At 58.5% G+C, this 16,139-nt stretch overlaps 6 protein-coding genes across 6 annotated transcripts; 2 read left to right on the forward strand and 4 right to left on the reverse strand.

Annotated features, from left to right (window-relative positions):
* Nucleotides 1–492, reverse strand: PUNSTDRAFT_132442 (uncharacterized protein; the record flags this gene model as incomplete). Its single annotated transcript, XM_007381799.1, has 1 exon — nucleotides 1–492. The coding sequence occupies one exon, from the start codon at nucleotides 490–492 to the stop codon at nucleotides 1–3; it is 492 nt and encodes a 163-aa protein (XP_007381861.1).
* A 637-nt stretch (nucleotides 493–1,129) lies between these two features.
* PUNSTDRAFT_43293 (uncharacterized protein) lies at nucleotides 1,130–2,323 on the reverse strand (the record flags this gene model as incomplete). Its single annotated transcript, XM_007381800.1, has 1 exon — nucleotides 1,130–2,323. One exon carries the CDS (start codon nucleotides 2,321–2,323, stop codon nucleotides 1,130–1,132), a length of 1,194 nt encoding a protein of 397 aa, XP_007381862.1.
* An 848-nt stretch (nucleotides 2,324–3,171) lies between these two features.
* Nucleotides 3,172–6,290, reverse strand: PUNSTDRAFT_50997 (WD40 repeat-like protein). The gene is made up of 6 exons (XM_007381801.1): nucleotides 5,847–6,290; nucleotides 5,125–5,789; nucleotides 3,954–5,054; nucleotides 3,821–3,874; nucleotides 3,419–3,686; nucleotides 3,172–3,364 (listed from the first exon to the last, which is right to left on the reverse strand). The coding sequence occupies exons 1-3, from the start codon at nucleotides 6,121–6,123 to the stop codon at nucleotides 4,446–4,448; spliced, it is 1,551 nt and encodes a 516-aa protein (XP_007381863.1). The 5' UTR covers nucleotides 6,124–6,290; the 3' UTR covers nucleotides 3,172–3,364; nucleotides 3,419–3,686; nucleotides 3,821–3,874; nucleotides 3,954–4,445.
* A 181-nt stretch (nucleotides 6,291–6,471) lies between these two features.
* On the forward strand, nucleotides 6,472–8,179 carry PUNSTDRAFT_112210 (Isocitrate/isopropylmalate dehydrogenase; the record flags this gene model as incomplete). Its single annotated transcript, XM_007381802.1, has 7 exons — nucleotides 6,472–6,597; nucleotides 6,668–6,789; nucleotides 6,848–6,986; nucleotides 7,090–7,430; nucleotides 7,491–7,637; nucleotides 7,710–7,802; nucleotides 8,047–8,179. 7 exons carry the CDS (start codon nucleotides 6,472–6,474, stop codon nucleotides 8,177–8,179), a joined length of 1,101 nt encoding a protein of 366 aa, XP_007381864.1.
* Nucleotides 8,180–8,670: 491 nt separating this feature from the next.
* Nucleotides 8,671–10,692, forward strand: PUNSTDRAFT_132447 (uncharacterized protein; the record flags this gene model as incomplete). The annotated part of the gene is made up of 1 exon (XM_007381803.1): nucleotides 8,671–10,692. One exon carries the CDS (start codon nucleotides 8,671–8,673, stop codon nucleotides 10,690–10,692), a length of 2,022 nt encoding a protein of 673 aa, XP_007381865.1.
* Nucleotides 10,693–13,876: 3,184 nt separating this feature from the next.
* PUNSTDRAFT_99792 (peptidase) lies at nucleotides 13,877–16,033 on the reverse strand (the record flags this gene model as incomplete). Its single annotated transcript, XM_007381804.1, has 17 exons — nucleotides 13,877–14,058; nucleotides 14,109–14,117; nucleotides 14,178–14,214; nucleotides 14,270–14,313; nucleotides 14,410–14,496; nucleotides 14,549–14,580; nucleotides 14,642–14,683; nucleotides 14,735–14,812; nucleotides 14,869–14,981; nucleotides 15,033–15,064; nucleotides 15,116–15,183; nucleotides 15,236–15,364; nucleotides 15,412–15,425; nucleotides 15,480–15,593; nucleotides 15,645–15,697; nucleotides 15,755–15,792; nucleotides 15,842–16,033. The coding sequence occupies 17 exons, from the start codon at nucleotides 16,028–16,030 to the stop codon at nucleotides 13,953–13,955; spliced, it is 1,185 nt and encodes a 394-aa protein (XP_007381866.1). The 3' UTR covers nucleotides 13,877–13,952.
* Between the last annotated feature and the right edge of the window lie 106 nt (nucleotides 16,034–16,139).

Raw genomic sequence — 16,139 nt, forward strand, 5'->3', positions numbered from 1 at the left:
TTAGAAAGCAGGGGCCCAGGGTGTTTCTCCCATGGGGGGTTCGCTCGGGCGGATATATCCGAAAATTTTCGCAATCCACCATTGCGCCCACGTAGTCTCCTTACGAATACTCGCTTCTATCTCTCGGGGTATCAGGAGGTACGTGCTCCCGCTGATTGGGGTGGCTAGCTCGTCGACGCTCGGTGGAAGGGTACTTAGGTCGACGCATCCGGTGAACCACGTACCGCCGTCGAGGCGGAGGGTGATGTGGTGGTTATCGACGGTGTATAGGGATAGGGTCCCCCAGGCTATGGTCATAAGATCATCGTGGAGCCAGATGTCTCGTCCAAGCCAGTTTGGTGGGAGAGGGGGGTCGGATGGGAGCCTGGCTTTCCAGGTGCCGGCAGATGCTCCGGTGCCGAGGTGGATGGCTCTGATGAGGTGATAGTGTTTTCGGAAAGGAGTGGATAGCATGTCTGCCGGGTGTCTGCTAATGTGCGCTGCTTTAGACATCGTCGGGTGGTCTGGGTTGGGGGCGCACCGGTAAAGAGTGTGGGGGAGTCGACGCTGCTCTACGTCTGTCAAGGGTCGCCTTTTAGCGTCTAGAGTCTGCTGCGGTTCGCTTAGTAGGCGTCTGGAAGGTTCGATTCGAAACGAGAGGAGGGCAACGAGTGATAGGCTCAAACGAGGGGGTCATCCTGTTTGTTATGTCACTCGGAGTTCCTCTAGGGGGAAGAGGGTCTGATTTATATAGTGGGTGCTCGGATAACGGATTGATTACATTTTGTGATGGAGATAGGTGAGGTTAATGCTAGTCGTGCGGTTCAGTGGTGTCACATGGTTGGCCCGGCGTGTTTCGGTCGGGCGGAGCATCGGGTATCACATCCGGTGGTTTAGTTCCGTTACTCGGATTCGTTGGGGTCAGCGGTTATTGTGCCGTTATTTGAGAGGGCGCGCATTGGTTCTGGATTATAGATAGGAGCGGTATGTCGGTTGGCGTTCCGACGAAGAATATAGTTTCATTGCTCGTAAGGTGTGGGGCAACTCTATTCTGTATTTCGCGAGTGGGGGTTTGGTATCGACAAGGCAGGGCTATCGGTAACTGTCTAGACAAAGTGTTTCTATTCTAGATCTGGTCGAGTCAGCCGAATTAGTTCGTGTTGCCACGGCCGCGACCGCGGCCGCGGCCTCGACCGCGCGCTCCTCCCCGGCTACCGCGGTTGCCGGAGTTGTTGGATTGGTTATTCTGCGAGGTTGGTGCGACGGCTGGGGTGTCGAACCAGCTGGGGTGCTCCTGGTAGTTGCAGATGGAGCGCTGGTGGTCGCGCCCGAGGCAGTAGGTGCATCGCATTTCCTGGGCTGCGCGTCCGGTGCCCCAGGACGTGGGGAAGCTGATCGAGGCGAGGAGGCGAGTCCAGTCACCGTGCCGTTCTTCGCTGACGGGGCAGGGCATGTAAAGGTTCCATCGTTCGTCGAACCCTTCGCTCCCGTTGTCTCCGCGGGGGATGCGGATGAGGCGGATGACGAGGCCGTCGAGCGTGTGGTTCCGGGCGGCTTCCTGGGCAGCCGCGTCGGTAATGCCCCTCTCGATAGCCCCAATGGTCGATATGTTGACGAAGCCGGTGTTGTTGCGGAGGGTGGCGACGATTTCGTCGCGGAGATCTTCGGCGAAGGTTTCGAGACAGTAGATATTGACGAGAGAGCATGCGAACTCCGGTATGGGGACTGGGTGCGGGAGGACAAAGAAGGTACCTCTCGTGGTCGACCAGACGGGCTGAGAGCGGAGGGTAAACACCACGTCGCGGTTGAGACCCCGGACGAGGCAGTAAGGTTCCACCCGTTTGTTAGGGATGGGCTGGTATAGGAGGATGTCGCGGCCGCGGGATCCGGGTGGGTTGGCGCACTCCTCGCGCGCTACAGGGAAGAGGGCTTCAATCGCCCCTAGGGCTTGCGTGGTGAGTGTCGAGGGGTTCGTGAAGTCGCGGGGTCTTGCAAAGTAAATTAGGACGGAGGTCTCCATGTCTTGGCGCTCCCAGGCGGCGCGTTGAGCCGGTTGGGTGTTAAGGAAGATTTCGGGCCAGGTGCATGTTTGCGGGCGGGGAAAGCCACCAGGGTCCGGTTCAGCGAACTCGACGTAGGGGGCTATGCGGCGAGGGGCGGGGGCTGCCACTGCGGGGGGCGGCCGTACCGTGGTTGCGCGGGGACGGGCTGCGCGTGCGGTCTGGTCGTCTTCTTGCATGACCTCGTCTTGGGGATCCCGCGTGTGGGGCGCAGGGGCTGTGGGGGTACGGTCCGGGTTCAGCTCGGGGAGCTCAGGGAGCTGTGTGAGGGTTAGAGTGGGCATGGCGCGATTGGAGGGGGCCTTACGTGTTCAGGGATCCCGGTAATTCGAAGTGTCGGGCTCTCTGGGGATTCGTCGCGTCGTCGACGTTGTCGCTCTCGGCTGGACGTGAGTGACGGGGTTCCGGGTGCCTTCTGGCCTGTACGGCGTTCTGGCGGGCGGTCGGGGGACCCGGGGAGCGGGATGGGTGGGAGGGCGAGGGCAGACAGTTTGAAAGAGCAAGTGTGTGATTATGAGTGGGTCGCGTTTACGCTGGGGAAGCCGGTGTTCGCGGTGTCAGTTATAGGGTCTGCCGTTGGCTGTTCTCGAACTTTCGTCTACATTTTTTGGGGGATATTATCAAGACGTTCGGGGCATCCCGGAGTTGTTTTGTTGGGGGACGTGTTCCTGGGGGGTGCTGGTTGCGGCGACCGTGGTGGGGCGCACCGTAGGTCGATGTGCGTGTCCTCTTCAGCTCGAGGGTTCCTAGGGCGTGGAGGGTATTCGAGCAGTGCGAGGGATTGCGGGAGGGTGTAGCTAGTGCTTAGGTTCGTTACCGTTCATTGGAGGTGGGCCAGTGACGAGGGTTTAACAGCGGCGGGGGGCTCACTAGTTGGACGTATTTGTCCACTTGTATGCTCGCCGTGTGTTTGTGTTGTTGTCTCTTTTCTTTCTAGGGGGGGCTTCTAGGGTACATATCTAGGTAGGTATCCTTCAAGAGGATGCGTCCCAGGACCGGAAGAGGTCGAGGGAGGGCGCCGCGAGGAGGTGCAGGCGCAGCCTTGACGTGAGAGTCAAAGGTCAAGAAGCCCCCCTGCTTGTTGTCTTCGACCTTTTGCTGTCTCTCATCACGGACTGTGCCTCCTGTTCCACTCGGCTGAGCCGGTGTTTTGTTCACTGCCATTATCTGCGTATAAAAGATATTTTCGCCTCGCTGGTCGTTCTCTCCGTTGCTTCACGCCCTAACCGTCCCATTCCAAAGTCTACATTCCATAATGCGTGCCTCCACCTTCATCGTTCTCGCTGCTGCCAGTGCCGCCATTGCGGCCCCCTCTCTCAGTAGACGTACGCTGCACTTGCCTCGAGATTTATACTTGTTCGCTCATAAGTGACTCACAGGTGCCCTTGTCTGTCCGCCGTCTGACAATGAAGGCGGCACCCTCACCTCAAACAGTCAGTCGGGCGAGGACGTCGTCTGCGAATACAGCTCTGCCGGCGAATGCGAGTACTTTGATGCCAATGGCACCTTCTCTTCGGGTGCGAGCACCTGCCCGAAGAACCTCATCGACGGAACTGCGACCTCTTCAACCTCCTCCGCTGCGGCGCCCCCCGCTACGACCAGCTCTTCCGCCATCACCATCGCCACGCAGACAGACACCAGCAGCGGGTATGTGCGACTCTTTACGCGTCCTCTCCCCCCGCCCGCTCCGCGCCCATGCACATCAGCATGCCGTGATGGCGTATCTCTCCGATTGACGTGTGCTGATCGCTGATGCTTTCCCTATCTTTGCACTCATCCAGGTTCCAGATCTCCGGGATTCAGACTTCGAGTGCAGCGCCCACTGTTGTCGACACGTACGTCCTACCATCTCCTTCACCCTCTCACTTCACACCTATACTTACACCACTCTCTCTCTTTCCCTTTCCAATACAGGACCTCGGAGGCCGTTACCACCGTCACCTCGACAAGCGGTTCGGTTGCAGAGACGAGCTCCCCCATCACGAACACCGGCGACCCCGGCTCGCAGATCTCCTCTGGTACTTCGTCTACGTCCGCGCCGGCGTCGAGCAGCACCTCTGGTGCTATCACAGTCAGCCCCCAGACGTGGTTGGCGGGTGTTGCAGCTGTTGCGCTGTGGTTTGTCATGTAAGATGTCCATTCACACACGAGATGGAGCAGCAGAGCCCCGTTGGAGTGGACACCATTGTCGGACGTTTACACGTGAACGCGGACATTGCCTTTTACCGAAGTATCATAGTTCCGCGTTGCTACATCCTTCGTATTCCTATGTGGTATAGATCGTCGCAGTTATACTATGCTACACTTGTGTTTAGTCTTGCATGGGATGAGGATGATAGTGCTTGCTAGAGAAACATTACTGTACCAGACCGTCCCGTCGCCGCTGACTCAGGACAGAACCTGACTTCAAGCCTCCGCCCTTGCCCAGAACTCCTCCGCCCCGTGCTCCTCCGCCCGTCGCTCCCAATCGGGCCTCCACATCCTCACCGTCCCGTCGTCCGCACCCATAGCAAGAGTCCCACCTCCTTCCGCGGCCCAATCCATCGCTCCAACCTCTCCCGCCTGCGCACACACCCTCACCGCTCTCTCGCCCTCGCCCTTCCTCCCCTTGCGCACGGCGGCAAAGTCCCACACGAACCCGCCGCCGGCGCTCCCGCACGCGACCCAGCGCCCGCATGGGCTCGTGGCCGCGCGGACATAGAAGCTCCCCGTCCTCAGCCGCGGGTCGCGCAGGCCGAGGTGAGATAGCGGCGCGAGCGATTCGCGGTCGTATGCATGCACGCGCGAGTCGGCGCCAACGCCGAAGAGCAAGTCCGCCGCGAGCCCAAAGCCGGATGCGAGCGCCGTGAGCGCGCGTGGACGGCGCGAGGTGAGCAGCGTCGGGTCCGTGTCGGAGCGGCGCGTGGGCTCGTTCAGCGGCCCTCGCATAGTGCTTGTCCGCCGGTGGTAGCGAATGTCCCAGTTCCTCAGAACGCTGTTAATGGCGATTGTCAGCCGTCTCGTCCAGATAACGACGTAAGAAAAGCGTTTACCCGTCCACGGAACCGCTGCTGACCAGCCCTCGCCCATCTTCGTCCCACACCAGACCCGTCACACTTCCGCCTCCCCGTTTCGGCCGGCCGGCCCTAGTCACCTCCCCGCCGCCCGCGCCCCAGATCTTAGCAACGATCCCCGCACCTCCCGACGCCAGACGCAGGTCCCAAATGCAGATCTCCCCGCCTCGTCCGCCGCTCGCGAGCACGTCCGAGTCCCCAGGGCTCCATGCGACGCATTTGACGGTACCGGCGTGGCCCGTGAGGTTGTGGAGCGCGAACGCGGCGCCGCGGTCTTCGGAGAGGACGCGCGGGAGATGACCGACGGGGGAGGCGGTGACGCGCGACGGGTCCCAGATTCGTACGGAGGCGTCCGCGCTCGCAGTCGCGAGGCGCGCATCGTCTGGGCGCCAAGCTGCGTCGAAGAGGCCGTTCATGTGCGCGCGCCAGCTGTGCGTCAGCGGGGGCGAAAGGTGCATCCAACGAGATGAGGACGTGTTTGAGGAGGCGGAGGGAGCGGGAGTGCGGACGAGGTGCAGCGAGCCTTGTTCGGTGCCGATGGCGAGGAGGGGCCGCCCTGTGCCGCGCTTGGCGGCGTGAGTGTAGGCGCAAACGTACGGAGGAGTGAGGTTGAGGTCGCCGGAATAGAGGGATCGGCAGTAGAAGGCATCGCAGGTGTGATGTGAAGCGAATGACGCGAGGATCGGGCGGGTGGATGCTGAAGATCAAATAACATCAATGGGGAGTGCCTGGTAAAGCGCGGATATATACTCACGTATGCAATTCCGCGAGCTTGTATGTGAGAGAGAGACCCTGAGAGAGTCTAGTGCGTTATGCACCGTCCGTTTTCGCGTCCTCGCGCGCGGCGGAGAACGAGATATTTCGAAATCGCTATCTGTCTCCCAGTCCGCGTCGCTGTTTTCCTCGTCCTCGGCCGTCTTCTCCTCATCACGAGACATCAGCCGCATCTTCTTCCTCTGCGGCTGCCGCACATTGAAGAATGCGCACGCGATCTCCCTCAGCGGACGCTTCGCGCTCTTGGGGGTTGGCATCGTCGCAGCCACGTTCTCCTTCTCGCCCCGGCTCCGACTGGGTGAACTCGGCGGGGTGTGCGCGTCGCCATCTTTAATCGTTATAGTCCTCGCCGCCGTCGGCGATGGAGATAGTGATGAGGAGCTCGGGCTCAGCAGCATCGATCCAAACCCACGACACAGCTCACGACCGGGAAGGCAAGATGCGGGGTGAGTGGCGATGCATCCGTTCCTCATAAACGCAGGTCAGGTGATCGCGTGGGTGCCGTCGGCCGAATTGTGGGAGGATGGCCAGAATTTCCATCGGCGGTGCCCTCCTCTCGAGTTCTTCGTCTTCCACATCTCTTGGTACTGTTTGTTCTGCTCGACATGGCCACCAGATTGACATCAGCCCTGCGTGCCCCGCTGCGAGGGCTTGCTACGCAGGCAACCGCCAGATCATCACTCAAAATCGGATTGATTCCGGCGGATGGGATCGGGCATGAAGTTATCCCTGTATGTGCCCTCGAGTCCCACTTCGATAGCCCCCAGATTCTAAAATATGTGTTGTCCTATGGATATGCAGGCAGCGAAAGCTGCGATTCTCGCTGTCGGATCGGACATTCCCAAGCCCGAGTTCGTCGACCTCCTAGCCGGCTTTGAGCTGTTCGCCAAGACAGGCGTGGCCCTGCCCGAAGAGACCGTTGAGCAAGTGTTCCTCTTTCGTCAGTGCCCGATTTGCAATTGACTGAACGGTCATCGGCAGGGTCCTCGAGAAGGAGTGCGATTGTGCGCTATTCGGCGCCGTTAGTTCGCCGTCGCGCAAAGTAACGGGCTACTCATCGCCGATCGTCGCGTTGCGCAAGAAGCTCGACCTGTACGCGAACATCAGGCCTGTCGTCTCTGTGCGTTTCGTCTTGTCGCGTGCTTCGTCAATTCGATATCGCCATCTTTTCTCTTATACGTCTCCGCCTACGTCACCTTGTCTAATCAACCCAACCAGGACAGGTCACCTCCGAGTCTGCGTCGCCTGCCGTCGACCTCGTCGTAGTCCGTGAAAACACGGAATGCCTCTACATCAAGCAGGAGACCGCCTCCAACACGTCTAACGAGCGCGAAGCGCGTGCCACGCGCCTCATTACTGAACGCGCCTCCAAGCGCATTGGACGCACGGCGTTCGAGCTCGCGCTGAAGCGTCCTCGGAAGCACGTCACGATCATCCACAAGAGCAACGTCCTCAGCGTCACAGACGGTTTGTTCAGGGAGAGCGTGCGGGCCGCCTGGGCGGAGGAGGAGCGGTATAAGGACGTTGCTGTGGGGGAGCAGTTGGTGGACAGTGCGGTGTACAAGTGCGTATACTGGTCACGTCCTCTGGCGTCTGATTCTGATTGTCTCCGTGTCATCGTTAGGTTGTTCAGGGAGCCGCAGGTGTACGATGTGATGGTCGCGCCGAATTTATACGGGGACATCATCAGCGATGCGGCAGCTGCGCTGGTGGGCTCCCTCGGCGTCGTGCCGTCTGTGAACGCGGGTGATAGTTTCGTTATGGGCGAACCGTGCGTGCCTCCGTTCTTCCAGTGGGCTTGACCCCGTCGCCATTGCATGCTGACCGCTCCTGCTCTCTATAGTGTACACGGCTCCGCGCCTGATATTGCAGGCCAGGGCAAGGCGAACCCTATCGCAGCCATCCGGTCGGCAGCCATGATGCTGCGACACCTCGGGTGCGTGCTCTGCTCTATATGAGCCTCCATACACTAACTAGGCAATGATGGTTCCTCTTGTTTTTCGCGCGCATCTTGCGGTTGTCTTGGCTCTGGCCCCGCACGCCCCCACCCCGGTCCTGCCCTATTCCTTGCGGATCTCATGTCGATTACCCTCAACCACCTTCACCTCCTCCGCCCTGTGCCTCCGCCTCGTCTACGGTTTGGCACTTCACACTATACAAATTCATATCGGACGGTGCAGGTACGACGCCGGCGCGAACCGGATTGACCACGCGGTGGACACGGTCCTGCGCGAGGGCAGCACGCTCACGCCTGACCTGGGCGGGAACGCAGGCACAAGCGACGTGGTGGATGCCGTGCTCAAGAAAATATGATCATCGTCCGTCGTCACTTCGACGGGGTTCGCGGCGGAAATCACGCTCAGGATGGATATCGCGACTGCGCTACTCGGGTGGAGGAGCGGTGTTATCTGATGGAGGGGAGCGGATATGGTTGACGTCTAAAAGGGTGCTCGGTGCGGAGGTGGGGTGTACCCTCGTGATGTAACCGAGAAGAAGCGGGCGGTCGGATAACCATGCGACCCGGATTCACCGGCTTGCTTGGAGTTCTCAACCGCTAGATAGCAGCTTTTATCCTGACGAATAAACACGGCGTGGCATAGCTAGCACCCGCCAATAGCGCAGCGTTGGATATCCAATCGCCAGTTGGTCCCGGGATTCGCGGAACTCGCGAAGAAATCGGGGCCTATTCCCCGCGGTCGGTGGCTGTGCAGGCGGGATCGACAGGCCAACGCGTTTCGTCACAGGCGCCGGGGATACGTGCTCCAGCAACGCTCTCTCCCCCCACGGCCACCGCAACGACCACGATGCCCCCCACGACGCCCAGCGAGCAGCCCCCGCCTGTGCCCGCCAACCGTGCACGGCGCGTCTCTGCGCCGGTCAAGACCACCACGCCCGCCGTACTCGTTAAGGAGCAACACCGGACGCTTCCCAAGAAGCCCGCCGTCGCTGGCGAGAACGCCAACGCCCATGCGCCGGCCACTCTCACCAAGTCTCCACCCGCACTGCGCGAGAAGGACCAGCCAGCGGGCGCGGAGCAGAAGAAGATCAATAGACGGGGCAGCAAGCCGATCATCCATTGGTTTCAGCGCAAGCTCGGCGGGACGCGCACGCGCCGCGCAAGCGAGGCGAGCCCGAACGCGCGCCCTCCCATACCCAATTTTGAAGCGAACGGCGTGAAGCGCACCCGAGAGAAGGAGCCGGCGAAGAAGAACGGACAGGCGCAAGCGCCGAAGAGGGCAACCATGCCCCCGCTCACGCCCGCCCCCGAATCCCCAGACTCGGACTCGCCGCCGCGCTCGAATGGCGACGTCGAGCCACGCCGCCAGAATGCCGTCTCGCTGAACACGGACACGGACGCTGCCTCCTCTCGCTCGTCCGCCTCCGCCACCTCTCTCCTACCCGCCTCCTCGCGCTCCCCTTCTACCCTCGAGGCAGACGACGACGCCTCCTTGCGCCCGCTACCCGGTTCTGCGCCGCCTTCTCCGTCTCCCTCTCACGCTCCCTCGTTTGTGTCCGGCTCAGCGTCCGTGTCCACCTCGCCCTCCTACCGCTCCGACCCACGCACCTTCCGCTCGCTCGCGGCGAGCACCAAGCCAACCACGGTGCTTTCCGTCGACCTGACCACGGGCGGAATGGCGCATATAGCACAGGCGCCGCCGACGACGCCCAGCCCCGTGACACAATACGCGCAAGGTCAAGCCTCGGGCCTCCCGAGCTCGAGTCCGAGTCACCCGCGTCTCCAGCATGTGCGCACGCCAACGGCGGGCTCCATTACATTCAGCGTCCCACGCCCGTCCTCGCTCCGTAACGTCGCCGCGCTCGGCCTGTCCGATGGCAGCGACGAGCATCAGACCGCCTTCGCCGGCGGCGGGCAGGTCCAAGCGCCTAACCACACCGTGCATCACCCGCGCGACAACCCGCGGCCGTCGAGCCCGCCGCCCGACGACGCCTCCGTGCTCACGCTTGCCTCGTCCGCATATGCCGTCCCCGGCGCGCGCGGCGGCAACCCTCTTGCGTGGGCCGCGGCCTCGGTCTCTTACCACGTCGGCATGGACTCGCGCTCGCAGTTCGGGTTCGATGCCGGCACGGGTCGATCTGCGGACGGGGAGCACGATCATGGAGAGGAGGAGGACGGGGAGGAGGAAGGCGACGGCGAGGAGAGAGTGAACGCGAGCGTACGCGCGCTGAGGCCGAGGCGCAGCTGGGAGAGCGAGGCGAGCCGGTGGAGCGCGCGGGTGGGCATGCCAGGCCCCGGGACGGCGAGCAGCGTGCACGGTCCTGCGACGCCGAGCGAGTTCAGGACGGGGCTGTGGGGGCCCGGCAGCGTCAAGACGGGCGGGTTCGGCGCGGACGGCGCGTTGGACGACGAGAAGGAGCCGAAGTCAGCGATCGAGATCACGAACGAGGGCGGGGAACCGACCCTTGCCACCGAGGACACGGGAGGGGACGGGGCCAAGACTGGCCTGCTCACTGCTCCCGCAGTCGATGCAGACCCAGAGGCGACGCCCTCGATGCCGCCTACAGCGCTCCCCTCCGACGCGGATCGCCGCACGCCCCCACCCGCGTCACAGACGGATCGTTCGCCCTCGACGCCGAGCGGGTCGGTCTCCAAGACGAGCGACTACTTCGCGACGAACCACTCCACGCCGACGCGCACGCGGCATCCGAGCGCCGCATCGCGGGCGAGCTCGGGCACGGAAGAGGCCCGGCCTGGCGCGCTGCACGAGCACGAGGAATACGAGACAGACTTTCAGAGCATCGCAGCGACGGATGCGCAGACGGACGTGTGGCACAGTGCGCCGACAACGCCTGCCGCTTGGGATTAGGGGTTGATCTGGGGTTGATGTATGGCCGATAGATTTACTGGTTTCGGGAGCTCATCGGATTGATTCTGCAGGGCAACCCGAAATGTGTTCGCGTTTCATGTCTACGGGCTCATGTTCGACGCGGTGCTGGATATCTAGTTTCTTCCGCCATGTTGGTACTCATTCTTCACGGTGTACAACAGTCTTTCCTTCACTCTCTTTTGCGCTCAACTTTCGATAATCTGATCTGCCTTCCACGGCGTGTACCCAGCTTTAGTCCCAATATTAATAGTGGAGATGTCGTACATATATGCTATCTCCCTTCGTGACGTCTCATATCCTACGATGGTTCGTCTTTGGTCATCTGCTCGATGTTGTTCCCGAACGCAGCACTACAGGTGGATGAAAGTTCGACACCCATGCTACGATCGAGATGGTTGGGCTCTAGTTCAAACGTTTGAAAATTGATTGTTTGACTGCGAATTTGAATCCGTAGGGGGTGCGAATTTGGATCCGTAGGGGGTGCGAATTTGAATCCGTAGGGGGTGAATCACTAGTAATGTACCATCTGTACGATCAGAGTCTGAACTATACGATGACAAGGTTGAGTATTCTGGACAAGTGGGCTGGTCACTGTTCCTCTTGACCTACTGTAACTCGTGGTGTGCGGTCGCTCCCTCCCTGCTGTCAACGTGGAACCCAGGTGCCGGTGGGATTCCAAACCAGTAACACGTCTCTTGGAGTCGAGATACCAGTATATTCGGCAAAGGGAAAGGCCGCTAGCAGCTGATTCTCAAGCTGTTCGCCGGGGTGTCTGGAACAACGGACTGCTCACGGGCCCTCGACTGCCTCGCACAAAACATCAGAATGTCGGAGAGAAGAATGAGAGAATCTGTCGTGGCCATGACACACACACATGCTTGAAGACCGCCCCCGCCCATGCGGATCTGCTTCTGCCAGAGATGGCACTCCGGACATGGTATCGAGTAAATGGACCTCGGCCCGTCTACGAATGTCGAGAATCCAACCTAGAATCCGAACGCAAAGTTCAGTCACTCATATGCGGGTTCGCGGGTGCGCAGACCAATTCTCGCGGCGCGCTGGAATGAACGTGGAAAAAGGGTGATTCGACGTTTGCCTCGAGTACATGAAGATATGTCCCGACCAATACGTCACATACATGCACGCTGAGCGGTGAAGTTGGGTTGTGATCCATATCAGACGGGTCGGAGAATTTGTAGTAGGAAGCCAAAAAGCCTGATGTCTGCACATGAATGAGGACACGCACCTTGGCTGAGGAGTCGGATTGACCAATTCGTCAAGGCTCTGGGTATGAGCGTAGAATGAAGAGGACAAACCGACCGATCAACCGGATGTCATAATAATCATCTGGTAAGCCCCAATGTAGTAGTAGAGGTAATCGACCGGACAGGTCTTGCAGGACCCCTACTCCGACTGACGTATTCAGCTACGTAGCAATAATGCACAGAGATTTAACCACTGAAACCGAGGGTATTTGTCTTCCCGAAGCGAGGCCGAACGCCTTATGTTGAACTCGTGGAGATCCAGATGCCCCGAACGGTTGCGCTTCATGGCACCTGGGCTTTCAGTTCAGTCCACTGAACAGCATGCACCAGCCTCCATGCGAATAGGTGAGCAGCACGAGCCTCGGGGTTTTCCCCGGCCCGGAAAAAATGGTATTTGCAAGAGACATAGTGGATGATCTAAACATGTCGTTGTCAGTCGGGTCAATTGTTGCGTTGCGAACGAGGATTATACGTATACCAATGGGAAAATGTAGTGGCGCCAATGATCCGATGGGTACATATCATGTTGCATGCGTATGTCGCAGAGAGACTCCCAGCGAGCCCGCATATGCTCTGCGCAAAATGCAAGTATCGCTGGATACAGAGATCTTTTGCTTGGCTTGAAAGAACACATGTGGAGCAGTGAGAGGATTGTTATAAAGAGTTGCAAGCTACGTACGACCGTCCATATTTCATGTAGGATGTGCTTGAGACAAACGAGCAATTACTCGGATAGCCTACTTGGAAGAAGCAACGTTAACGAGCGCTTCTCAGCTGCATGGTTCATTGGTAATCAGGTTCGGAGCCGCGCAACCTTGCACGAGCATCCAGTCAATACGTCCAAAAAAATGTGCATCGCAGGTTTCGGGCTTCGAACGAGTACTGAAGTAATGCGACCTGGATCGTTTGCATGGGTCATGAGGCCACAATGGGCGTGATCTATAGAAGCAGGTCAGACAAAACACCAAGAATTTTCCTGAAATAGGCAGTCATAGTTGATGCAGTCAAGAAGCGAAGCTCTCAGAGAAGAAGACATGAACTTGGAGAGCTGATCAATCGTAAACGAGGAAAGCGAGCGATGCTCCACGTGATGCGTCATGTTTTCCCTCGACGTCGATGCATCTGAATAATTTTGGAATCTCTGCTCAGCTGAAGGGCCTTGAAAACTGGAAGATGACCTGCTTACTCAACATCGACGTTCGCTCCCTACGACGCAGCCATATCGACAGTATCGTGACAGTTATCATTAGGACATCTGGATCTGTTGGACCATGACCCTGGCATAAAGCACCCTCAAGCGCACCCGTCCGCGGCAACCCCTTCCTGGGCTCGCCAGAGGTATTTTCTTTGGGCACTGCGGTGCCTCGTGTAGTCGTTGCATGATCATACGATCAAATTCGATGGGATCTGTACCTCGCCCGGGCGGGACCCGCCGAGATGATCCTAGGTTATCAGCGAACTCGATTGCACTGACCATCTGGTGAATCTCATATCTCCGGACTGGAGTGTGCACGAGGCGGCCGCCTTGTCCGATGTCCAGACTGACTTTGGTCACTTGCGGGCCATGTCGAGGGTCAAGGCAGATCATCCGCCATAAGTACGAGCGCGGTAGGGCGCGACAAGCCGAGCCCACACCAAGCACTATCCAGAGAGGCGCACCGGCGATGTCGGGAATCCTGGAAGACTGGTCCGCACGGTACATTTGGCCGGGGGGGGTGTACAAGTGACTTCATGGCGGAGTGGTTGCCAATCTTCTCAGACGCCTCGTTGTCCTTGCGGTCCGGACTACCGCGCGGTATTTCCAGGGAGGGAACGTGTTCGTCGCTTTCATCGATTATCGCCACGCTATTCGCCGCCGGACACCCGTGGCGCAGACGCGACCGCGAGAAGATGTCATGATCAGCGTGTATATTGAATATCATTCGGTATTAGATGCATGATGATTGATACAGGACAGCCCTGCGATTTTTCAGATCAATCTGACTTCTTCCAGCCTCCCAGCTCAATGGCAAAGGCCACGGCGAGCTTGGAGAACTCCAGCATGTGGTCGAAGCTGAATTCATCGCTCACATCGATGCGGCTATTTCCGTCGTGTCAGTAGCTGTAAGCAGATGATCATCTTGAACGTACTCGTTGGTGCTGTGAGAGTAAAGAAATTAGCTGAGAATGGTGCGTGTAACGTTGGGAACTTTGGCTTACCTGTGAATGTTCTTGTTCGAGTTCTCGAACGAGGATTCTGAACGAAATGTCAGTGGATATACCTAAATGAGCGGATGGCTGTCCAGACGAACCAATCGTGAAAGAGCTCGGGTACCCTGCTTTGCTCCATGAGGCACTAAGCACCCGAAGAAAAGGCGAAGTGGTCAGCTAGCCATGCCACGAGCCCAACCAAAGGAGCCGACGGCATTTTGGGTTAAACAGAGGCACGCACTGGTCCGAACACGCGTATCCGCACTTCGTCTCAACATAGGGTATGTCGAGGTACTCATCCACAAGTGCCTTGTTGAAGGCAGTCACGCTGTGGGTCGGAGTGGTCAGCCTCACTGAGCGCGGAATTCCAAGGAACCTACTCCTCATCCACGTAGTCCACAATGATCCCAACCTATTGTGAAGCGTATGAGAACCTGTAATCTCAGCCGCGGAGCCGAGAACGGTGAACCCACCTCCTCTCGGGTACCGCGCTTCACCCATGCTGTCATATCAAACTGAATACAGGTCAGCGGGGTGTAGCAATGGAACGCAGGTGCCCGGCATACCTGACTCATGGCAAGAACGTTGACATGCCGGGATTCGTAGTCTTTGGCCACGGCTTGTGAGCCAAGGAGTCCTCCTTCCTGAATCGTAGGTTCAATCCCAAAGTTCAGAAAGCGGAACGTTTAGAAGGACCGACCTCTGCGGAGTACCAGTGGAACTCCACAGTACGGACCGGACGGAAGTCGGCCGTTATCAACGCACGATAAGACTCGAAGATGGTCATGGAGCCGGACCCGTCGTCATCGGCACCTAAGGGACGCATTGAACGAAGATAGTCATAAATACGAAGATAACACGCACCAGGAGCAGGCAAAAACGGCCACAAGTTGGTGCTAGAAAGAATATAAGCATGCGCCGACTAACAAACAGACACTGTGCCCTACCTGTCCTGGTGCGCTCCGATGACGACCACACCGTCATCGTCATTAGAGGTGCCGTTGATCCTCACAATCTATTATTTGATTATACTCTCGCGTAGTGACGCGTAGCAGGAGGCGACATACAACAGAGTTCTGACCCCAGGAATGAGAAAACTCGCGAATGGAGATGGCTGCCTGGAGGGACGGGGATGCATTAAGTTTGGTTGCAGACTCTAATTCGCTCAATAGCCATTGTTGGCTCTGACGCCCAGTCTATGCAGGGTTAGTATCATACGAAGCCTGGAAGCGATCATGCGCACGTCGCTACGGTAATCTGTATAGACACGTTAGTCATGTCCAGGTTGGCCTACGATGGCAGTACACGCACGCCTGGTACGGAAACTTGAGAACTTGGCAAGGTTCTTTTTGGGACCGTCCGTGGACAAAGTCTTCAAAACAGGCTTCACCAACTCCGAAGCATTTGGCGAGGTAGGAAACGACACTAATCGGGATCTTTGAGTTTGCTGAACAACATGACACGTGGGCGGAGTACCTTTGGTGAGGGGCCGGAGATGAGAGTATACTCCGAGGTCAGGCGTCTCCGTGCTTTTTCACAGAACATGCATCAGAAGACGGCGTATGTGAATGACAATACGGGTTTACATGTCGAAGAACTTGACGCCCTGCGCCTTCGCCTGAATCTGAAACACCGTCGGAGTCACATACGCGTAAAGAATGCAGGGAAAGTACCTTCTCCAGTTCAGTCATCCATACCGGCTCTGAGTCGTCGGCACGCTGCACGAGGCGCAACTCGTTCAAGTCCAGCGTAAACCCAGGATGCCCCTGGGTCAGAGGGGATTGCTGAGCCTCCGTGATCCATGACAATGGAGTCGCAACTGCGATGGCAGAGAGCACAAGCAACGCAGACAAGGACTTCATGATGGTAGACGACAACCGGTAGAGAAGCCCTGATCCGGTAGCCTGACGCGTTCCCCCTATCCGCAGGGTCGCCATACACGTGACCGGTGACGAGTTTCTCATATTCCAC

This window comes from Punctularia strigosozonata (genome assembly GCF_000264995.1).
Source record: "Punctularia strigosozonata HHB-11173 SS5 unplaced genomic scaffold PUNSTscaffold_4, whole genome shotgun sequence".
Taxonomy (NCBI): domain Eukaryota; kingdom Fungi; phylum Basidiomycota; class Agaricomycetes; order Corticiales; family Punctulariaceae; genus Punctularia; species Punctularia strigosozonata.